Source organism: Panulirus ornatus, chromosome 36 (assembly GCF_036320965.1).
Source record: "Panulirus ornatus isolate Po-2019 chromosome 36, ASM3632096v1, whole genome shotgun sequence".
NCBI classification, from domain to species: Eukaryota; Metazoa; Arthropoda; class Malacostraca; order Decapoda; family Palinuridae; genus Panulirus; species Panulirus ornatus.
Window position 1 is genome coordinate 14,748,800 of NC_092259.1, and position 19,603 is coordinate 14,768,402.

The window sequence follows — 19,603 nt, forward strand, 5'->3', positions numbered from 1 at the left end:
AGTGAAGTGTTTTAGATATCTGGGAGTGGATCTGGCAGCGGATGGAACCATGGAAGCGGAAGTGGATCATAGGGTGGGGGAGGGGGCGAAAATTCTGGGAGCCTTGAAGAATGTGTGGAAGTCAAGAACATTATCTCGGAAAGCAAAAATGGGTATGTTTGAAGGAATAGTGGTTCCAACAATGTTGTATGGTTGCGAGGCGTGGACTATGGATAGAGTTGTGCGCAGGAGGATGGATGTGCTGGAAATGAGATGTTTGAGGACAATGTGTGGTGTGAGGTGGTTTGATCGAGTAAGTAACGTAAGGGTAAGAGAGTGGAAATAAAAAGAGTGTGGAAATAAAAAGAGCGTGGTTGAGAGAGCAGAAGAGGGTGTTTTGAAATGGTTTGGTCACATGGAGAGAATGAGTGAGGAAAGATTGACCAAGAGGATATATGTGTCGGAGGTGGAGGGAACGAGGAGAAGAGGGAGACCAAATTGGAGGTGGAAAGATGGAGTGAAAAAGATTTTGTGTGATCGGGGCCTGAACATGCAGGAGGGTGAAAGGAGGGCAAAGAATAGAGTGAATTGGAGCGATGTGGTATACCGGGGTTGACGTGCTGTCAGTGGATTGAATCAAGGCATGTGTATGGGGGTGGGTTGGGCCATTTCTTTCATCTGTTTCCTTGCGCTACCTCGCAAACGCGGGAGACAGCGACAAAGAAAAAAAAAAAAAATATATATATATATATATATATATATATATATATATATATATATATATATATATTGGAAAGGATCACAATTTTGTGCGTGATCAAGATATTCCTATGAGTCCACGGGGAAAATGAAACATGAAAAGTTCCCAAGTGCACTTTCGTGTAATAATCACATCATCAGGGGAGAGACAAGAGAGAAATATAACAGTCAGTTGATATACATCGAAGAGACAAAGCTTGGACACCATTTGGTAAACATATATATATATATATATATATATATATATATATATATATATATTTTTTTTTTTTTTATACCTCGTCGCTGTCTCCCGCGGTTGCGAGGTAGCGCAAGGAAACAGACGAAAGAAATGGCCCAACCCACCCCATACACATGTACATACACACGTCCACACACGCAAATATACATACCTACACAGCTTTCCATGGTTTACCCCGGACGCTTCACATGCCTTGATTCAATCCACTGACAGCACGTCAACCCCTGTATACCACATCGCTCCAATTCACTCTATTCCTTGCCCTCCTTTCACCCTCCTGCATGTTCAGGCCCCGATCACACAAAATCCTTTTCACTCCATCTTTCCACCTCCAATTTGGTCTCCCTCTTCTCCTCGTTCCCTCCACCTCCGACACATATATCCTCTTGGTCAATCTTTCCTCACTCATTCTCTCCATGTGCCCAAACCATTTCAAAACACCCTCTTCTGCTCTCTCAACCACGCTCTTTTTATTTCCACACATCTCTCTTACCCTTACGTTACTTACTCGATCAAACCACCTCACACCACACATTGTCCTCAAACATCTCATTTCCAGCACCTCCATCCTCCTACGCACAACTCTATCCATAGCCCACGCCTCGCAACCATACAACATTGTTGGAACCACTATTCCTTCAAACATACCCATTTTTGCTTTCCGAGATAATGTTCTCGACTTCCACACATTTTTCAAGGCTCCCAAAATTTTCGCCCCCTCCCCCACCCTATGATCCACTTCCGCTTCCATGGTTCCATCCGCTGACAGATCCACTCCCAGATATCTAAAACACTTCACTTCCTCCAGTTTTTCTCCATTCAAACTCACCTCCCAATTGACTTGACCCTCAACCCTACTGTACCTAATAACCTTGCTCTTATTCACATTTACTCTTAACTTTCTTCTTCCACACACTTTACCAAACTCCGTCACCAGCTTCTGCAGTTTCTCACATGAATCCGCCACCAGCGCTGTATCATCAGCGAACAACAACTGACTCACTTCCCAAGCTCTCTCATCCCCAACAGACTTCATACTTGCCCCTCTTTCCAAGACTCTTGCATTTACCTCCCTAACAACCCCATCCATAAACAAATTAAACAACCATGGAGACATCACACACCCCTGCCGCAAACCTACATTCACTGAGAACCAATCACTTTCCTCTCTTCCTACACGTACACATGCCTTACATCCTCGATAAAAACTTTTCACTGCTTCTAACAACTTGCCTCCCACACCATATATTCTTAATATAAATATATATATATATATATATATATATATATATATATATATATATATATATATTTTTTTTTCTTTGCTTTGTCGCTGTCTCCCGCGTTTGCGAGGTAGCGCAAGGAGCAGACGAAAGAAATGGCCCAACCCACCCCCATACACATAAAGGCCCCATTCGTTCACACTCAGTCTCTAGCTGTCATGTAATAATGCACCGAAACCACAGCTCCCTTTCCACATCCAGGCCCCACACAACTTTCCATGGTTTACCCCAGACGCTTCACAAGCCCTGGTTCAATCCATTGACAGCACATCGACCCCGGTATACCACATCATTCCAATTCACTCTATTCCTTGCCCGCCTTTCACCCTCCTGCATGTTCAGGCCCCGATCACTCAAAATCTTTTTCACTCCATCTTTTCACCTCCAATTTGGTCTTCCACTTCTCCTCGTTCCCTCCACCTCAGACACATTTATCCTCTTGGTCAATCTTTCCGCACTCATTCTCTCCATGTGACCAACCATTTCAAAACCCCCTCTTCTGCTCTCTCAACCACACTCTTTTTATTACCACACATCTCTCTTACCCTTACATTACTCACTCGATCAAACCACCTCACACCACATATTGTCCTCAAACATCTCATTTCCAGCACATCCACCCTCCTGTGCACAACTCTATCCATAGCCCACGCCTCGCAACCATACAACATTGTTGGAACCACTATTCCTTCAAACATACCCATTTTTGCTTTCCGAGATAATGTTCTCGACTTCCACACATGGCTCCCAGAATTTTCGCCCCCTCCCCCACCCTATGATTCACTTTTGCTTCCATGGTTCCATCCGCTGCCAAATCCACTTCCAGATATCTAAAACACTTCACCTTCCTCCAGTTTTTCTCCATTCAAACTTACCTCCCTATTGACTTGACCCTCAACCCTACTGTACCTAATAACCTTGCTCTTATTCACATTTACTCTCAACTCTCTTCTTTCACACACTTTACGAAACTCAGTCACTAGCTTCTGCAGTTTCTCACATGAATCAGCCACCAGCGCTGTATCATCAGCGAACAACAACTGACTCACTTCCCAAGCTCTCTCATCCCCAACAGACTGCATACTTGCCCTTCTTTCCAAAACTCTTGCATTAACCTCCCTAACAACCCCATTCATAAACAAATTAAACAACCATGGAGACATCACACACCCCTGCCGCAAACCTACATTCACTGAGAACCAATCACTTTCCTCTCTTCCTACACGTACACATGCCTTACATCCTCGATAAAAACTTTTCATTGCTTCTAACAACTTGCCTTCCACACCATATATTCTTAACACCTTCCACAGAGCATCTCTATCAACTCTATCATATGCCTTCTCCAGATCCATAAATGCTACATACAAATCCATTTGCTTTTCTATGTATTTCTCACATACATTCTTCAAAGCAAACACCTGATCCATACATCCTCCACCACTTCTGAAACCACACTGCTCTTCCCCAATCTGATGCTCAGTATATGCCTTCACCTTCTCAATCAATACCCTCCCATGCAATTTCCCAGGAATACTCAACAAACTTATACCTCTGTAATTCACATGCCCTGGTTCAACCATAGACAGCACATCAACCCCGGTATAACACATCGTTTCAATTCACTCTATTCCTTGCATGCCTTTCACCCTCCTGCATGTTCTGGCCCTGATCACTCAAAATCTTTTCCACTCCATCCTTCCACCTTCAATTTGGTCTCCCACTTCTCCGCGTTCACTCCAACTCTGACACGTATATCCTCTTTGTCAATCTTTCCTCCTCATTCTCCCCATGTGATCAAACCATTTCAATACACCCTCTTTTGCTCTCTCATCCACACTCTTTTTATTACCACACATCTCTCTTACCCTTTCATTACTTACTCGATCAAACCACCTCATGACACATATTGTCCTCAAACATCTTATTTCCAACACATCCACCCTCTTCTGCACAACCCTATCTATAGCCCACTCCTTGCTACTATGTAACATTGTTGGAACCACTATTCATCAAACATACCCATTTTTTGCTCTCCAAGATAATGTTCTCAACCTCCACACATTTTTTCAATGCTTCCAGAACCTTCGCCCCCTCCCCTAACCCACGACTCACTTCCACTTCCATGGTTCCATCCACTGCTAAATCCACTCCCTGATATCTAAAACACTTCACTTCCTCCAACTTTTCTCCATTCAAACTTACATCCCAATTAACTTGTCCCTCAACCCTACTGAACCTAATAACCTTGCTCTTATTCACATCTACTCTCAACTTACTCTTTTCACACACGTTTCCAAACTCAGTCACCAACTTCTGTAGTTTCTCACTCAAATCAGCCACCAGAGCTGTATCATCGGTGAACAACAACTGATACACTTCCCATATTTATTTAGAGTTATCAATCTTCTTTCTTATGTTCTTTAATTTTCTCAGTATCATTCTACCAATAGGTGGGTGCTCAAACACCAGTTGTCTAAAGTTGTTCATTTCATTTCAATGAAGATTTCACTTTCACAGAGGCATCATTGGGAATCTACAAAAAAGATATACCTGCACCACACAAATACCTGTTAGTAAAATTACAAATATACAGCAAACAATTGTTTATAATGCATACTAAATTTATAAACTTAATGGGATGTTGGGAATGACTGACAAAATAGTGGACTTTGGATCTAATAGCAGGTGCACCAAACAAATTCAGCAGTTTGCTTACCTGAGCATCATTGGCCAGGAGATCACGTGCTTGCTGCAGCTCCTCCAACTGAGTCTCTCTCATCCTCACTTGGCCTCTCAGCCTCTCACCCTCACTCTGACTTGCAGATAGCTGTATATGAAGGAGAGGGAGTTATTTATGCTTAATATCTTGGATGGGATATGTATGTGTCTCAACTTTTGTTAATCTCATTCACTGCTATCACCTCAGTCCCTCACTAAGTTGCTAACCCAGCCCCTCAAGGTGCCCACCATTAAAGCTGTATTCTTCAAGTGGGAGGGCAATGTCCCTCCCTGTCAACAACTAAATGGCAGTCTGACAGCACAAGGCCATACAACTATGAGTTTTTTGGTGCCTGGAAGAGGGGGAGAAGCTCTTCAGCAGTTTATGCCCGAACTGTCATCCCCTTTACAAGCAACTCTGTCAGCTCCTCGCACATCATGTCTGAAACTCAGGCCTTCATCCAGCATATCACTTAAATGTACAACATACCCTGCACTCAACCCTTTACATAGTATCACATCCATCACATCCAATCTTCAAACATACATCACAACCCCTTCATCTAATAACATATCCAGTCCTGCTCTGTGTTCCACACTCAGTCCCTTACCTTGCAGCACTTTCAGTTCTGCAGCATGTTCCACACTCACCCCCTTGCCTAATAACTCATCTAACTTGCAACATGCCTCAATCTATCCATTCCTTACCTAGCTGCAAATCCAGCTCTTCAACACTCCCCATACTTAGTCCCTTCCCAAGCAACTCACCCAGTCCTGTAACACACCTCTCACTCCACTCCTTACCTCACAGCACATCCAGTTTTGCAGCATACCTTACGCTCAATTCATCACCTTGCAGCACATTCAGTTTTACAATGGATCACACTCTCAGATCCTCACCTAGCAGTTCACCTACTTTGGCAAAATGCCATGTATTTGTCTTATCAAGCAACTCAGTTCCTGATTACAGACAGCTTATTCAAACTCTACCCATATCCTTCTCTTTGCCCCCTTTCTTAACCCTTCATTAAGTCCTCACCATACATCTTCATCTTCCTCCTTCACCCATTCTTCCATCCAGCCATGTCCCTAAGCTCTCAGGTATACCTTTATCAAACCCCTTACTACACTCTTTGTCCAGCTTCCACCATACCCTTCACTTAACCTTTTGCCATACCTTTCACCTATGCCCTAAATCAATCCCTAAACCAGCACATCACCCATATCTTCCCAACAACCAAATCCTAATGAAGTCTCTCCCCTTGTTACACATGCAACCTTTCCATTAGCTTCTCATACAAACCCTCATTCATTCCATTTCAGAGCCCCTTCAACACCATTCTCAGCACCTAAGCATGAGTCCACACTCAGGGTCTCACCTATCCCCTATTCATACCTGTCATCTAGCCCTCACCATCCTCTTCTCTGTCAAAACTTCATCTTCTCACCTATTTTCTGACTCTTTATCCATAACCAGCTCCTCATTAACACTTTAATCAGAGTTCATGTAAATATACATTGCTTAGTAAAGAGGACATTATACATATCTATGATTTGTTCTTTACATCAACAGATGAATTTAAGCTAAACTATGGTCGTGGCACGAGATGCCTAAGGCATTCTTTAACAATCACACAGAAATTCTCTAGCGACCTTCCAGCAATGGTGTATGGAAGTTATTCCTGTAGACTGCTATGTATAGATAACAGTGTTATTTGTTTGGTAGGAACAATATGTTCAGTGAAATTAATCTGAATTGATAAACAAAGTGGTGAAAGTCAAGATAAGCCAACACCAGGCTTAGCACTATCTCATACTACGCTCTTTCCAATTTCTTTTACTTCCAGGAAAAAGGTGAGGCCTATTTTACTTGTTTTACCTTCATCTCTTAATTCTATTTAGGCTCTTTCCAATTTCTTTTCCTTCCCGTGAAAAGTTGAGGCCTATTTTACTTGTTTCACCTGCCTTTCTTAATTCTTATGTAAAGGACTTTCATTTCATAAGAGAATTTTCTTACCTTTACATTTACTTGAAAACACCTATTTTCAAAACCCATAAGACTTTCAAGTGCCTGCATAAAGGGTTAAGCACCCCGCCCTGTCCATTATTACCTCAGCCTTTACCTGACCTTCGATTCAGCCTGTAAACCTGTCTTCCACTAATCTCTTCAGATAGTCTATACACCAGCCTCTCACAGTTCTTAACCCTCTCCTAGCCCCCTTCTCAGCTCCCCATCAGTCCAATCACCAAGCTTCTCTCATAATCTCTTACCTGATCATGAAGTGCAGCATTACAGTCCTTGAGCTGATTACTCTCACAGAGGAGCCTAGCCATCTCCTCCTCAATACTGGCCAGCTGGGCTTCCCACAGCTTCTCCATGATCTTGGTGCCTTCAACACTTTCCAGGGTTTCTCCCAGTGATGCCTCCATGTTCAAAGCCTGAAATACACAGCTCTTTCACAAACTTCATTTGGGATCAAATATTCTTTTAGCACATTTATTACTAAGTGGAGAAGTTGGTAGGCAGCCAATGACCAGGGAGGTATTTTACCAGCACTAACTGCCTGGGTATCGGGAGGGTTAGTGACATTTGCTTAGTGAGCCAGCACTTCAATGGTTGTCAAGTTGCACTCCTCTAACCTAGGTAGCTATCTTTTCTTTCTGCCTCACTAACACGTGGACCACTGGCATTGTCCACAAATTTACAATCTCTCCTTGTCATATGTAACACCTGAAAACACTTAACTCACACAGCTCATTCTTCATAACTCTAGACTTTCCTATGGTGAGCACTATGTGCTAGCCCTCCTTTTGGGCAAAATGATAGCAGTAGATAGAAGTAGTACATACAATCACTTAGGCCAGAACATTAGGTTGAAATTATAGGTAGTAGTTGGAACATTAGATTTAAGTAGTCAGCAGGAACATTAGGTAGGACTCTTAGCAAACACAGCACTAGAGTTGCCCTCTACCAGTGTCCTGTTAACAGTGAGGCACTAAAGGTTAAGAAACAGCACTGGACTTCACTAGTTATGGAGACTATTGCCGTGGCCACCCCTTTGAGGAAGTTCCAATACTGGAAAGGGAGTTTGAGATATAGATAGACAGAATATATGTTCCAATACTGGAAAGGGAGTTTGAGATATAGATAGACAGAATATATGGCTTTTTTTCCTCCTGTGATAGCATAAGCAACTGAATACCCTAACTGAGGCCATGTCATTAACACTGCATATATATACAGGTGTAAAAAATACTTAGAAAAACAGATGGATTTTTGTGTACCATTTATGGATCTGGAAGAGGCATATGATGTGGTTGATAAAGATGCTTTGTGGAAGGTTTTAAGAGTATATATGGGGGGGGGGAGCTGTTAGAAGCAGTGAAAAGTTTTTACCAAGGATGTAAGGCATGTGCACAATTAAGAAGAGAGGAAAGTAATGGTTCCTAGTGAAGGTCGGTCTGTGGTAGGGGTGTGTGATGTTCCCATGGTTGTTTAATTTGTTTATGTATGGGGTGGTTAGGGAGGTAAATGCAAAGGTTTTGGAGAGAGGGACAAGTATGCAATCTGTTGGGGATGAGAGGGCCTGGGAAGTGAGTCAGCTCTTGTTCACTGATGACACAGCCCTGGTGGCTGATTTGAGTGAGAAACTGCAAAAGTTGGTGACTGAGTTTCGAAAAGTGTGTGAAAGTAGAAAGTTGAGAGTAAATGTGAATAAGAGCAAGGTTATTAGGTTCAGTAGGGTTGAGGGACAAGTTAACTCAGACATAAGTTTGCACGATGAAAAATTGGAGGAAGTGAAGTGCTTTAGATATCTGTGAATGGACTTAACAGCGCATGGAACCATGGAAGCTGAAGTGAGTCACAGGGTGGGGAGGGGGTTGAAGATTGTGGGAGCAATGACGAATGTGTGGAGGGAGAGAGCGTTATCTCAGAGAGCAAAAATGGGTATTTTTAAAGGAATAGAAGTCCCAACAATATCATATGGTTGCAAGGCATAGGTTATAGATAGGGTTGTATGGAAGAGGGCGGATGCGCTGGAATTGAAACGTTTGAGGTCAATATGTGATGTGAGGTAGTTTGATTAAGTAATGAAAAGGTACGAACGAAGTATGAATAAAAAGAGTGTGGATGAGAAAGCAGAAAAGGGTGTGTTGAAATGGTCTTGGACACATGGAGAGAATGAGTGAAGAATGATTGACGAAGAGGATATATGTGTCAGATGGAGGGAACAAGGGAAGCAGAAGATCAAATTAGAGATAGAAGGATGGAATGAAAAAGATTTTGAGCAATCAGGGCCTGGACATACAGGAAGGTGAGAGGTATGCAAGGAATAAATGAACTGGAATGATGTGGTATAATGTGGTTGAAATGCTCTCAATGGAATGAAACAGGGCTTGTGAAACATTGTGGATGAGAAGGCCTAACAGACTGCATACTCGCCTCTCTCTCCAAAACTCTTCCATTCACCTCCCAAACCACCCCATCTATAAACAAATTAAACAACCATGGGTGCATCACACACCCCTGCCACAAACTGACATTCACTGGAAACCAATCACTCTCCTCTTTCCTGCTCATGCACATGCCTTACATCCTTGGTAAAAACTTTTCACTGCTTCTAGCAACTTACTTCCCACACCATATACTCTTAAAACCTTCCACAAAGCATCTCTATCAACCATATCATATAACTTTCGAAATCCATAAAAGCTACATACAAATCCATCTGTTTTTCTAAGCATTTCTCACATACATTCTTCAAAGCAAACACCTGATCCAGACATCCTCTACCACTTTTAAAACCACACTGCTCTTCCCCAATCTGATGCTCTGTACATGCTTTCACCCTCTTAATCAATACCCTCCAATGTAATTTCTCAGGAATACTCAACAAACTTACCCCTCTGTAGTTTGAACACTCACCTTTATCCCCTTTGCCTTTGTACAACGGCACTATACATGCATTCCACCAATCCTCAGGCACTTCACCGGGGTCCAAATATACAGTGAATATCCTTACCAACATATCAACAACATAGTCAAGCCTTTTTTTAATAAACTACACTGTAATACCATACATATTCACTATTTCCCACATTAGCGAGGTAGTGTTTAAAACAGAGAACTGAGCCTTAGAAGGAATATCCTCACTTGGCTCCCTTCTCTGTTCCTTCTTTTGGAAAATTAAAAACAGGAGGGGAGGATTTCCAGCCCCCCACTCCCTCCCCTTTTAGTCACCTTCTACGGCACACAGGGAATATGTAGAAAGTATTCTTTCTCCCTTATCCCCAGGGTTATATATGAAATGGCACCCCCCCTTCCCCTGTGTGCGTACGAGGTAGCGCCAGGAAATGACAAGAAAGACCAAATTAGTTCATATTCAGTTTAGCTGTCATGTATAATGCATCAAAACCACAGCTCCCTTTCCACATCCAGGCCCCACAAAACTTTCAATGGTTTACCCCAGATGCTTCACATGCCCTGGTTCAATCCACTGACAGCACATCGATCCCAGTATACCACATCGTTCCAATTCACTCTATTCCCTGCACACCTTTCACCCTCCTGTATGTTCAGGCCCCGATCGCTCACAATCTTTTTCACTCCATCCTTCCACCTCCAATATGGTCTCCCACTTCTTGTTCCTTCCACCTCTGACACATATATCCTCTTTTCAATCTTTCCTCACTCATTCTCTCCATGCAACCAAACCATTTCAATACACCTTCTGCTCTCTCAACCACACTTTTTATTACCTCACATCTCTTACCCTTTCATTACTTACTCGATCAAACCACCTCACGCCACATATTGTCCTCAAACATCTCATTTCCAACACATCCACCCTCCTCCGCACAACCCTATCTATAGCCCATGAGTCACAACCATATAACATTGTTGGAACCACTATTCCTTCAAACATAAATATTTTTGCTTTCTGAGATAACGTTCTCGTCTTCCACACATTCTTCAACACTTCCAGAACCTTCGCCCCCTCCCCACCCTGTGACTCACTTCTGCTTCCATGGTTCCATCCACTGCCAAATCCACTCCCAGATATCTAAAACACTTCACTTCCTCAAGTTTTTCTCCATTCAAACTTACTTCCCAATTTACTTGTCCCTCAACCCTACTGAACCTAATAACCTTGCTCTTATTTACATTTACTCTCAGCTTTCTTCTTTCACACACTTTACCAAACTCTGTCACCAACTTCTACAGTTTCTCACCCGAATCAGCCTCCAGCACTGTATCATCAGTGAACAACAACTTACTCTTTTATTATACTTAACTGTTGTCTCCCACATTACCAAGGTAGTGCAAGGAAACAGACATGGAATGGATCAACCCACCCACATACACATGTATATACAAAAATGCCCACACACACACATATACATACCTATACATTTCAAAGTATACATACATATTGGAAAGCATCACAATTTTGCACCTGATCAAGTATATTGTTTGCCAAATGGCATCCTAGCTACGTCTCTTTGTTGTATATCAACTGACTTATATTTCTTTCTTGTATCTCCCTGATGATGTGATTATTATACGAAAGTGCACTTGGGAACTTATCTTGTTTCATTTTGTATTATATCTTGTATTACAATTTGACTAATAAAAACTTACTTGCTTACTTACTTACTTTCCCCATGGACTCAGGAATACATACATATCCATACACAGACATATACATATATACACATGTACATATCCATACCTGTTGCCTTCATCCATTCCCGTCACCACACATGAAATAGCATCCCACCTAAGTGAGATAGCGCTAGGAAAAGACAAAAAAGACCACATTCATTCAAACTCAGTCTCTAGCTGTCGTGTGTAATGCACCGAAACCACAGCTCCCTTTCCACATCTAGGCCCCACAAAACTTTCCATGGTTTACCCCAGACACTTCACATGCCCTGGTTCAATCCATTAACACCATGTCGACCCCGGTATATCATATCGTTCCAATTCACTCTATTCCTTACACACCTTTCATCTTCCTGTATGTTGAGGCCTCGATCGCTCAAAATCTTTTTCACTCAATCTTTCCACCTCCAATTTGGTCTCCCACTTCTTCTCTCCACATCTGACACATATATCCTCTATGTCAATCTTTCCTCACTCATTCTCTCCATGTGACCAAACCATTTCAATACACCCCCTTCTGCTCTCTCAACCACACTCTTTTTATTACCACACATCTCTCTTACCCTTTCATTATTTACTCGATCAATCCACCTCACACCACATGTCCTAAAACATTTCATTTCCAAGACATCCACCCTCCTCCACACAACCTTATTTATAGCCCATGCCTTGCAACCATATAACAGTGTTGGAACTGCTATTCCTTCATACATAACCATTTTTGCTCTCCAATATAATGTTCTCACCTTCCACACATTCTTCAATGCTCCCAGAACCTTCACCCCCTCCCCCACCCTGTGACTCACTTCCGCTTCCATTGTACCATCTGCTGTTAAATCCACTCCCAGATATCTAAAACACTTCACTTCCTCCAGTTTTTCTCCATTCAAACTTACCTCCCAATTAACTTGTCCCTCAACCCTACTGAACCTAAATAACCTTGCTCTTATTCACATTTACTCTCAGCTTTCTTCTTTCACACACTTTACCAAACTCAGTCACCAACTGCAGTTTCTCACCCAAATCAGCCACCAGCGCTGTATCAACAGCGAACAACAACTGACTCACTTCCCAAGCCCTCTCATCCAGAACAGACTGCATACTTGCCCCTCTCTCCAAAACTTGCATTTACCTCCCTAACCAACCCATCCATAAACAATCACCAATCTCCAATACAACTTATCAGGTACCCTCAACAAACTCATGCCTCTATAGTTCTAACACTCACTTTTGTCCCCTTTGCCTTTATACAGTGACATTATACATGCATTTCACCAATCTTCAGGCACCTCACTGTGATCTATCAATAAAATGAAAATCCCTTATTCATAGGAGTACTTAGAAACTTGCTTATTCCCTGGCTGGACAAGTGCCCAGTGATCCTGGTGAATCCCAAGTTTGGAAAGTACCCACTGCATTGTAGCTGAATGAGTACCATATGAATATGAACACAAAAGTTTATTTACATTTGTCAGGGAGAATATCAAATATTCTGTATGCCAGAACCTACTCTGAAAGGATAAGTACCCAGTAAGGATGACCTGGGATAGAAGAATATCGTATAAGCTTGTTCTAGATGGAAGTGTGAGCAGTGTGACTGCCCTGACTGGAAGAATAACAGCACACAGAGAGCATGGATACTCCATTATTGTTCTAATAATCATTAACTCACCTTCCGGAGAGCTTCATCTCGAGTTTTGGTAAGTCGTGCCATGTCCTGCTGCAAGTCCTGTGCCCGCCTTGTTTCCCGTGCCTCTCGCTCACCTGCCTATAAGAGCCACTACATCAATACAGGACTGAGGACACCGAGTACTATTCAGTGGTTTGTCTAAAAGTGAGCTATAGGCACCTCCAACTTACGGCAACAACAACCACAGAATCCTAACTCCTAACAATTCACACACAGTATGTTTGTACAATTTGTGCTGTAAAATGTTATTTGTTGGCAGTCAGACTAACAACTACACAAGTCTGTCCAGGCCAACTGCATGACAACCCCTGCACAAAAGCCTGAATACTTGGTTGAGTACTTCATCAAACAAAGCTGAGCTTGAAGACTTAGACATTCCCTTTATTCATTTTCATAAATACTCCTTAAAAGTGGCTAGTTGTGTGCCCCTACCATTAAGCTAGGCCATTTAATACTCAGCAAGCCACTCTACCAAATGATGACAGCAAGGCCACTGCTAACATAAAGATAGTCCTTTGTGATGTATGTATCTTTCCCTACACTGATATGCTTTGGAACTCTACTGTAGATTCTCATGTCTTTCTTGACAGCTGTGACCTGCCCCTTAGCAACAGTAAGGTTTTCCAGTTCCCTAATAAATCTTAGGTTTTTTCCTCCACTTTGTTTACTTCTCCATTTTTTTCCCTTTTGGATTTCATTTCAGGCCTACAGCACATATGGCTGGTTAATCAGTTATGCAGCCCCTAGATCTATTTTATGAGGCTAATGTGTCTTCAAGACTCCACTGTAAGTGGGAGCACAGTGAAATGGGTGAGAAGGTCCTCAATAATGCTGCACAGTAATTTTGTCTGTCCTATGATGATGTTACAGACCTGTCAAGGGCGAGTTCTTGCTCATGGTGGTACCACTTGCAGGTTGAGTTTGGGAGCACTTTAACACAGTTTTATATATATATATTCTTTCTTTTCTTTTAAACTATTCGCCATGTCCCGCGTTAGCGAGGTATCGTTAGGAACAGAGGACTGGGCCTTTTTTGGAATATCCTCACCTGGCCCCCTCTGTTCCTTCTTTTGGAAAATTAAAAAAAAAACGAGAGGGGAGGATTTCCAGCCCCTCGCTCCCTCCCCTTTTAGTCGCCTCCTACGACACGCAGGGAATACGTGAAAAGTATTCTTAATCCCCTATCCCCAGGGATAATATATATTTTTTTTTTTGCTTTGTCGCTGTCTCCCGCGTTTGCGAGGTAGCGCAAGGAAACAGACGAAAGAAATGGCCCAACCCACCCCCATACACATGTATATACATACGTCCACACACGCAAATATACATACCTACACAGCTTTCCATGGTTTACCCCAGTCGCTTCACATGCTGATTCAATCCACTGACAGCACGTCAACCCCGGTATACCACATCGATCCTATTCACTCTATTCCTTGCCCTCCTTTCACCCTCCTGCATGTTCAGGCCCCGATCACACAAAATCTTTTTCACTCCATCTTTCCACCTCCAATTTGGTCTCCCTCTTCTCCTCGTTCCCTCCACCTCCGACACATGTATTCTCTTGGTCAATCTTTCCTCACTCATTCTCTCCATGTGCCCGAACCATTTCAAAACACCCTCTTCTGCTCTCTCAACCACGCTCTTTTTATTTCCACACATCTCTCTTACCCTTACGTTACTTACTCGATCAAACCACCTCACACCACACATTGTCCTCAAACATCTCATTTCCAGCACATCCATCCTCCTGCGCACAACTCTATCCATAGCCCACGCCTCGCAACCATACAACATTGTTGGAACCACTATTCCTTCAAACATACCCATTTTTGCTTTCCGAGATTATGTTCTCGACTTCCACACATTCTTCAAGGCTCCCAGAATTTTCGCCCCCTCCCCCACCCTATGATCCACTTCCGCTTCCATGGTGCCATCCACTGCCAGATCCACTCCCAGATATCTAAAACACTTTACTTCCTCCAGTTTTTCTCCATTCAAACTTACCTCCCAATTGACTTGACCCTCAACCCTACTGTACCTAATAACCTTGCTCTTATTCACATTTACTCTTAACTTTCTTCTTTCACACACTTTACCAAACTCAGTCACCAGCTTCTGCAGTTTCTCACATGAATCAGCCACCAGCGCTGTATCAACAGCGAACAACAACTGACTCACTTTCCAAGCTCTCTCATCCCCAACAGACTTCATACTTGCCCCTCTTTCCAAAACTCTTGCATTCACCTCCCTAACAACACCATCCATAAACAAATTAAACAACCATGGAGACATCACACACCCCTGCCGCAAACCTACATTCACTGAGAACCAATCACTTTCCTCTCTTCCTACACGTACACATGCCTTACATCCTCGATAAAAACTTTTCACTGCTTCTAACAACTTGCCTCCCACACCATATATTCTTAATACCTTCCACAGAGCATCTCTATCAACTCTATCATATGCCTTCTCCAGATCCATAAATGCTACATACAAATCCATTTGCTTTTCTAAGTATTTCTCACATACATTCTTCAAAGCAAACACCTGATCCATACATCCTCTACCACTTCTGAAACCACACAGCTCTTCCCCAATCTGATGCTCTGTACATGCCTTCACCCTCTCAATCAATACCCTCCCATATAATTTCCCAGGAATACTCAACAAACTTATACCTACTCCCACCACTCCTGCTTCAAGAGTAGTGCTACTCCTTCCCTTGCTCTTGTCCTCTCACTAACCCCTGACTTTACTCCCAGACATTCCCAAACCACTCTTCCCCTTTACCCTTGAGCTTCGTTTCACAGAGCCAAAACATCCAGGTTCCTTTCCTCAAACATACTACCTATCTCTCCTTTTTTCTCATCTTGGTTACATCCACACACATTTAGACACCCCAATCTGAGCCTTCGAGGAGAATGAGCACTCCCTGCATGACTCCTTCTTCTGTTACCCCTTTTAGAAAGTTACAATACAAGGAGGGGAAGGTTTCTAGATCCCTGCTCTAGACCCTTTTAGTCGCCTTCTACGACACTTGGGGAATACGTGGAAAGTATTCTTTCTCACTTATATATATACATATACATACATATACATATCAACATATACACATATACATCACATGCACAGACATATACATAAATACACATGAAAATATTCATACTCACTTGCCTTCATCCATTCCCTGTGCCACCCTGACCCACAGGAAACAACACCGCTACCCCCTGCATCAGTGAGGTAGCACCAAGAAAACAGACAAAGAAGGCCACAATCGTTCACACTAAGTCTCTAGCTGTCATGTGTAATGCACTGGAACCACAACTCCCAATCCATATCCAAGCCCCACAGACCTTTCCATGGTTTACCCCAGATGCCCTGGTTCAGTCCAATGATAGCACATCGACCTCCAGTATACCACATCATTCTAATTCACTCTATTCCTTGCACACCTCTCACCCTCCTGCATGTTCAAGCCCCGATCACTCAAAATCTTTTTCACTTCATCCTTCCACCTCCAATTTAGTCTCCCACTTCTCCTTGTTCCCTCCACCTCCAACACATATATCCTCTTTGTCAATCTTTCCTTACTCATTCTCTCCATATGTCCAGACCATTTCACCACAACCTTTTCTACTCTCTCAACCACACTCTTTTTATCATTATCATTAGAAGCAGTATTAGTAGAAGTCATAGATATGGTAATATTGTGTCACCACCCACCCTCGCCAACCACTGGGTTACATTTGTGGAAGACCCTGTGGTTGGCAAAACCATGGTTGGCAAGGTATAGGGCCTATAGCAAATGTAGGGTTTGGAGAATGACTTAAAATACATAACTTGAGTCCTATGATGAACACTTCACAGTTAAAAATAAGCATGTTTTACTTCAAAAACAAAATGCTTATTCAATGAAAGTATAAAGCAATTATGTGTAAAATCATAATTTCATATGGCAGTATGTCACTATTAATGCTGCATCTCCAAAGTCCCACAAAGCAGCCAGGCAACTGTCACACAAAAGGCTATCTTGATGCTCATCCTAATGGCACCGTCTGGTTATGACACTCCTCCCTTTACCTGGAAATGGGGGTCTGCCATGCTGGGCCACAAGCACCCCATAACTACATTAGACTGCTTCAATGCATGGATAGAATTTTGGAGGTGCCATGGAAAGTTGTGGATACTCAAAATTTGATGCCATGGTTGGTAAAAATGGTATTCATAAATTTTAATGGGTATACTCAAAACCATTGTTGGCAAAACCCTTGTAGGCAAGGGGCCTCTAAAGAAAAAAGACAATGAAGTAGTAGTAGTAGTCGTAGTAATTTCATTATTGTTATTACTGTTAGCATGGATATCATGATCCATTTTATTTCCATTATTTTTTCTTTTTGTTGATGTACCAGCGTTTTAGCTGCAATGGTATAAACAGGCCACTGTAGAGATGTAGTTTTGAGGACAGTACCTGTTTAAGCTGCTCCTCCTTGGCTGACAGCTCACCCTTCAGCCGTGACACCTCGCTTTCTAAGACCTCCATCTGGGGAGAATGGGAGCACATCACACATACACTTCCCCTTCAACACAAGTAATGCCACTATTGTACTGGATCAGGTTCACAATAAAAAAGCATAGACAACCACAACTGATTACATGTGTCAAGTTGTAAAACTTAAGTATGTAGTTAGTGATCACTATCTCCACAATGTTCTACTCCAGTAAGAGATTCTGTTACTCCTAGTAAAACTTGCTAGTAAATCAACGGTGACAAGTCATCAAGGAGTAACCCAAAAAAAACTTTGCACTACCTAACTGCTCTCTTATTACAATGTTAGCAAGCCAAGAATCAGGTTCATCCAAAGTTCATTTAAAATATTCAACATTTATATATAGAGAGCATTTTTTCTTATGTTCTACACAATACATGACATTTCCCTTCAGGTGTTACATTAATTTATGATCAACAAACTGTACATGATCTCATGAATTACTGTGACTGAATAAATCTAAACAGTAGTATGGATGATGACAGATAAGTATAGCTGGTAAATGATCACAAAGTGTTCATTTTAAAAGTTGTCATATTAGTTTAACTGTCCATAAATGGCATAAACATCAGCTTGATTAAGCAGCTTTAACAGAACTGGTCTGAATGTCAACTAGAAGATCAGGCGACCTATCTATGATATGAATGTCTGCTCAAAGATTTGTGCATTTCTCAACTAATGACTATTTCCATATGAAAACCAGCAAGGAAGTTACCTTACATCTACATATATCACTTATCATTGGCTAAGCAAACATAAAACAAAAATGGTGGATGCAACTAGACCATCTGATTTATCAGCTTCTCACTATATTATGGAATTACCAAAAAGAAGAAAAAAGGAATAACAAGAGGTCCAAAGTAAATATCTTAACTAAGAAAAAACTAAGAGCTCTATAATGAATCAGCCTTCAAAGGGGCAGCTTTCAATGGGGTATCCCTGTACAGTAACTGTACAACTTTTGGTTCATGTATGGCAATATAATGTGTGTAAGAATCCGATGCAGTCTATCCATCTATATATATCTTTGATGCCCATTCCCTTTGGGAAGTCTCTAGAGGGGGTGAAGATGGCAAAAGAGTCTACATTACTTGTTAACTCCAGTGCCCTTCTTAGCCTTTTTGTGCTTCACCTTTAACAGGCCACTGGCAGAGGGCAACCCTAAAGCAGTGTTTCCTAGAGGCTTCTACCTGAGGTTCCTACCGACTATTCCTACCTAATGTTCTAACCTATTACTACAACTATCTAATGTTCATACCTTAATGTTCCTTCCTATTACTTCTAACCAACGTTCCAATCTAAAATCTAGTATAGTACCACAATGTTATCAGAACCATGATATATGCATTGTTGTAACCTGAAACACAATTCAAACATTTTTTAATTAATTTATTGACCCACGTTTCATACTTAGAAACCTATACATAAAATAATGAACATGAACATCTAACCATAGCCCATTTCAATCAATCAGCCCCAAGTCTAACAGGCCATTAACTTACCTATGTCCTCATCATGTTACATGGGTAACCGAGACACAAGAATTCTTCCCCAGTGCTAGGTGTAGTTGTCTATGACATACGGCATCTCTATATACCAATAAAAATGCACTCCAACTTAAATGATGTTAGGAGAAGGCAGCTGTACAAGTTAGGACAGCTTCCTTACACCCATGGCCAAACAACAACTATCATGTCATATGGGTAACTG

The 19,603-nt window shown here is 42.0% G+C and overlaps 1 protein-coding gene across 15 annotated transcripts in view; it reads right to left on the minus strand.

The window, feature by feature from the left end:
- LOC139760399 (uncharacterized) overlaps positions 1-19,603 on the minus strand; it is a 216,838-nt gene that overhangs the window by 19,604 nt on the left and 177,631 nt on the right. For all 15 annotated transcript variants that reach the window (XM_071683539.1, XM_071683547.1, XM_071683535.1 and 12 more), the window contains 4 exons: positions 17,815-17,886; positions 13,323-13,418; positions 7,255-7,422; positions 4,982-5,092 (listed from right to left, as the gene is read on the minus strand). In XM_071683539.1, coding sequence (XP_071539640.1) covers positions 4,982-5,092; positions 7,255-7,422; positions 13,323-13,418; positions 17,815-17,886 — 447 coding nt within the window. The remainder of the gene's footprint in view (positions 1-4,981; positions 5,093-7,254; positions 7,423-13,322; positions 13,419-17,814; positions 17,887-19,603) is intronic.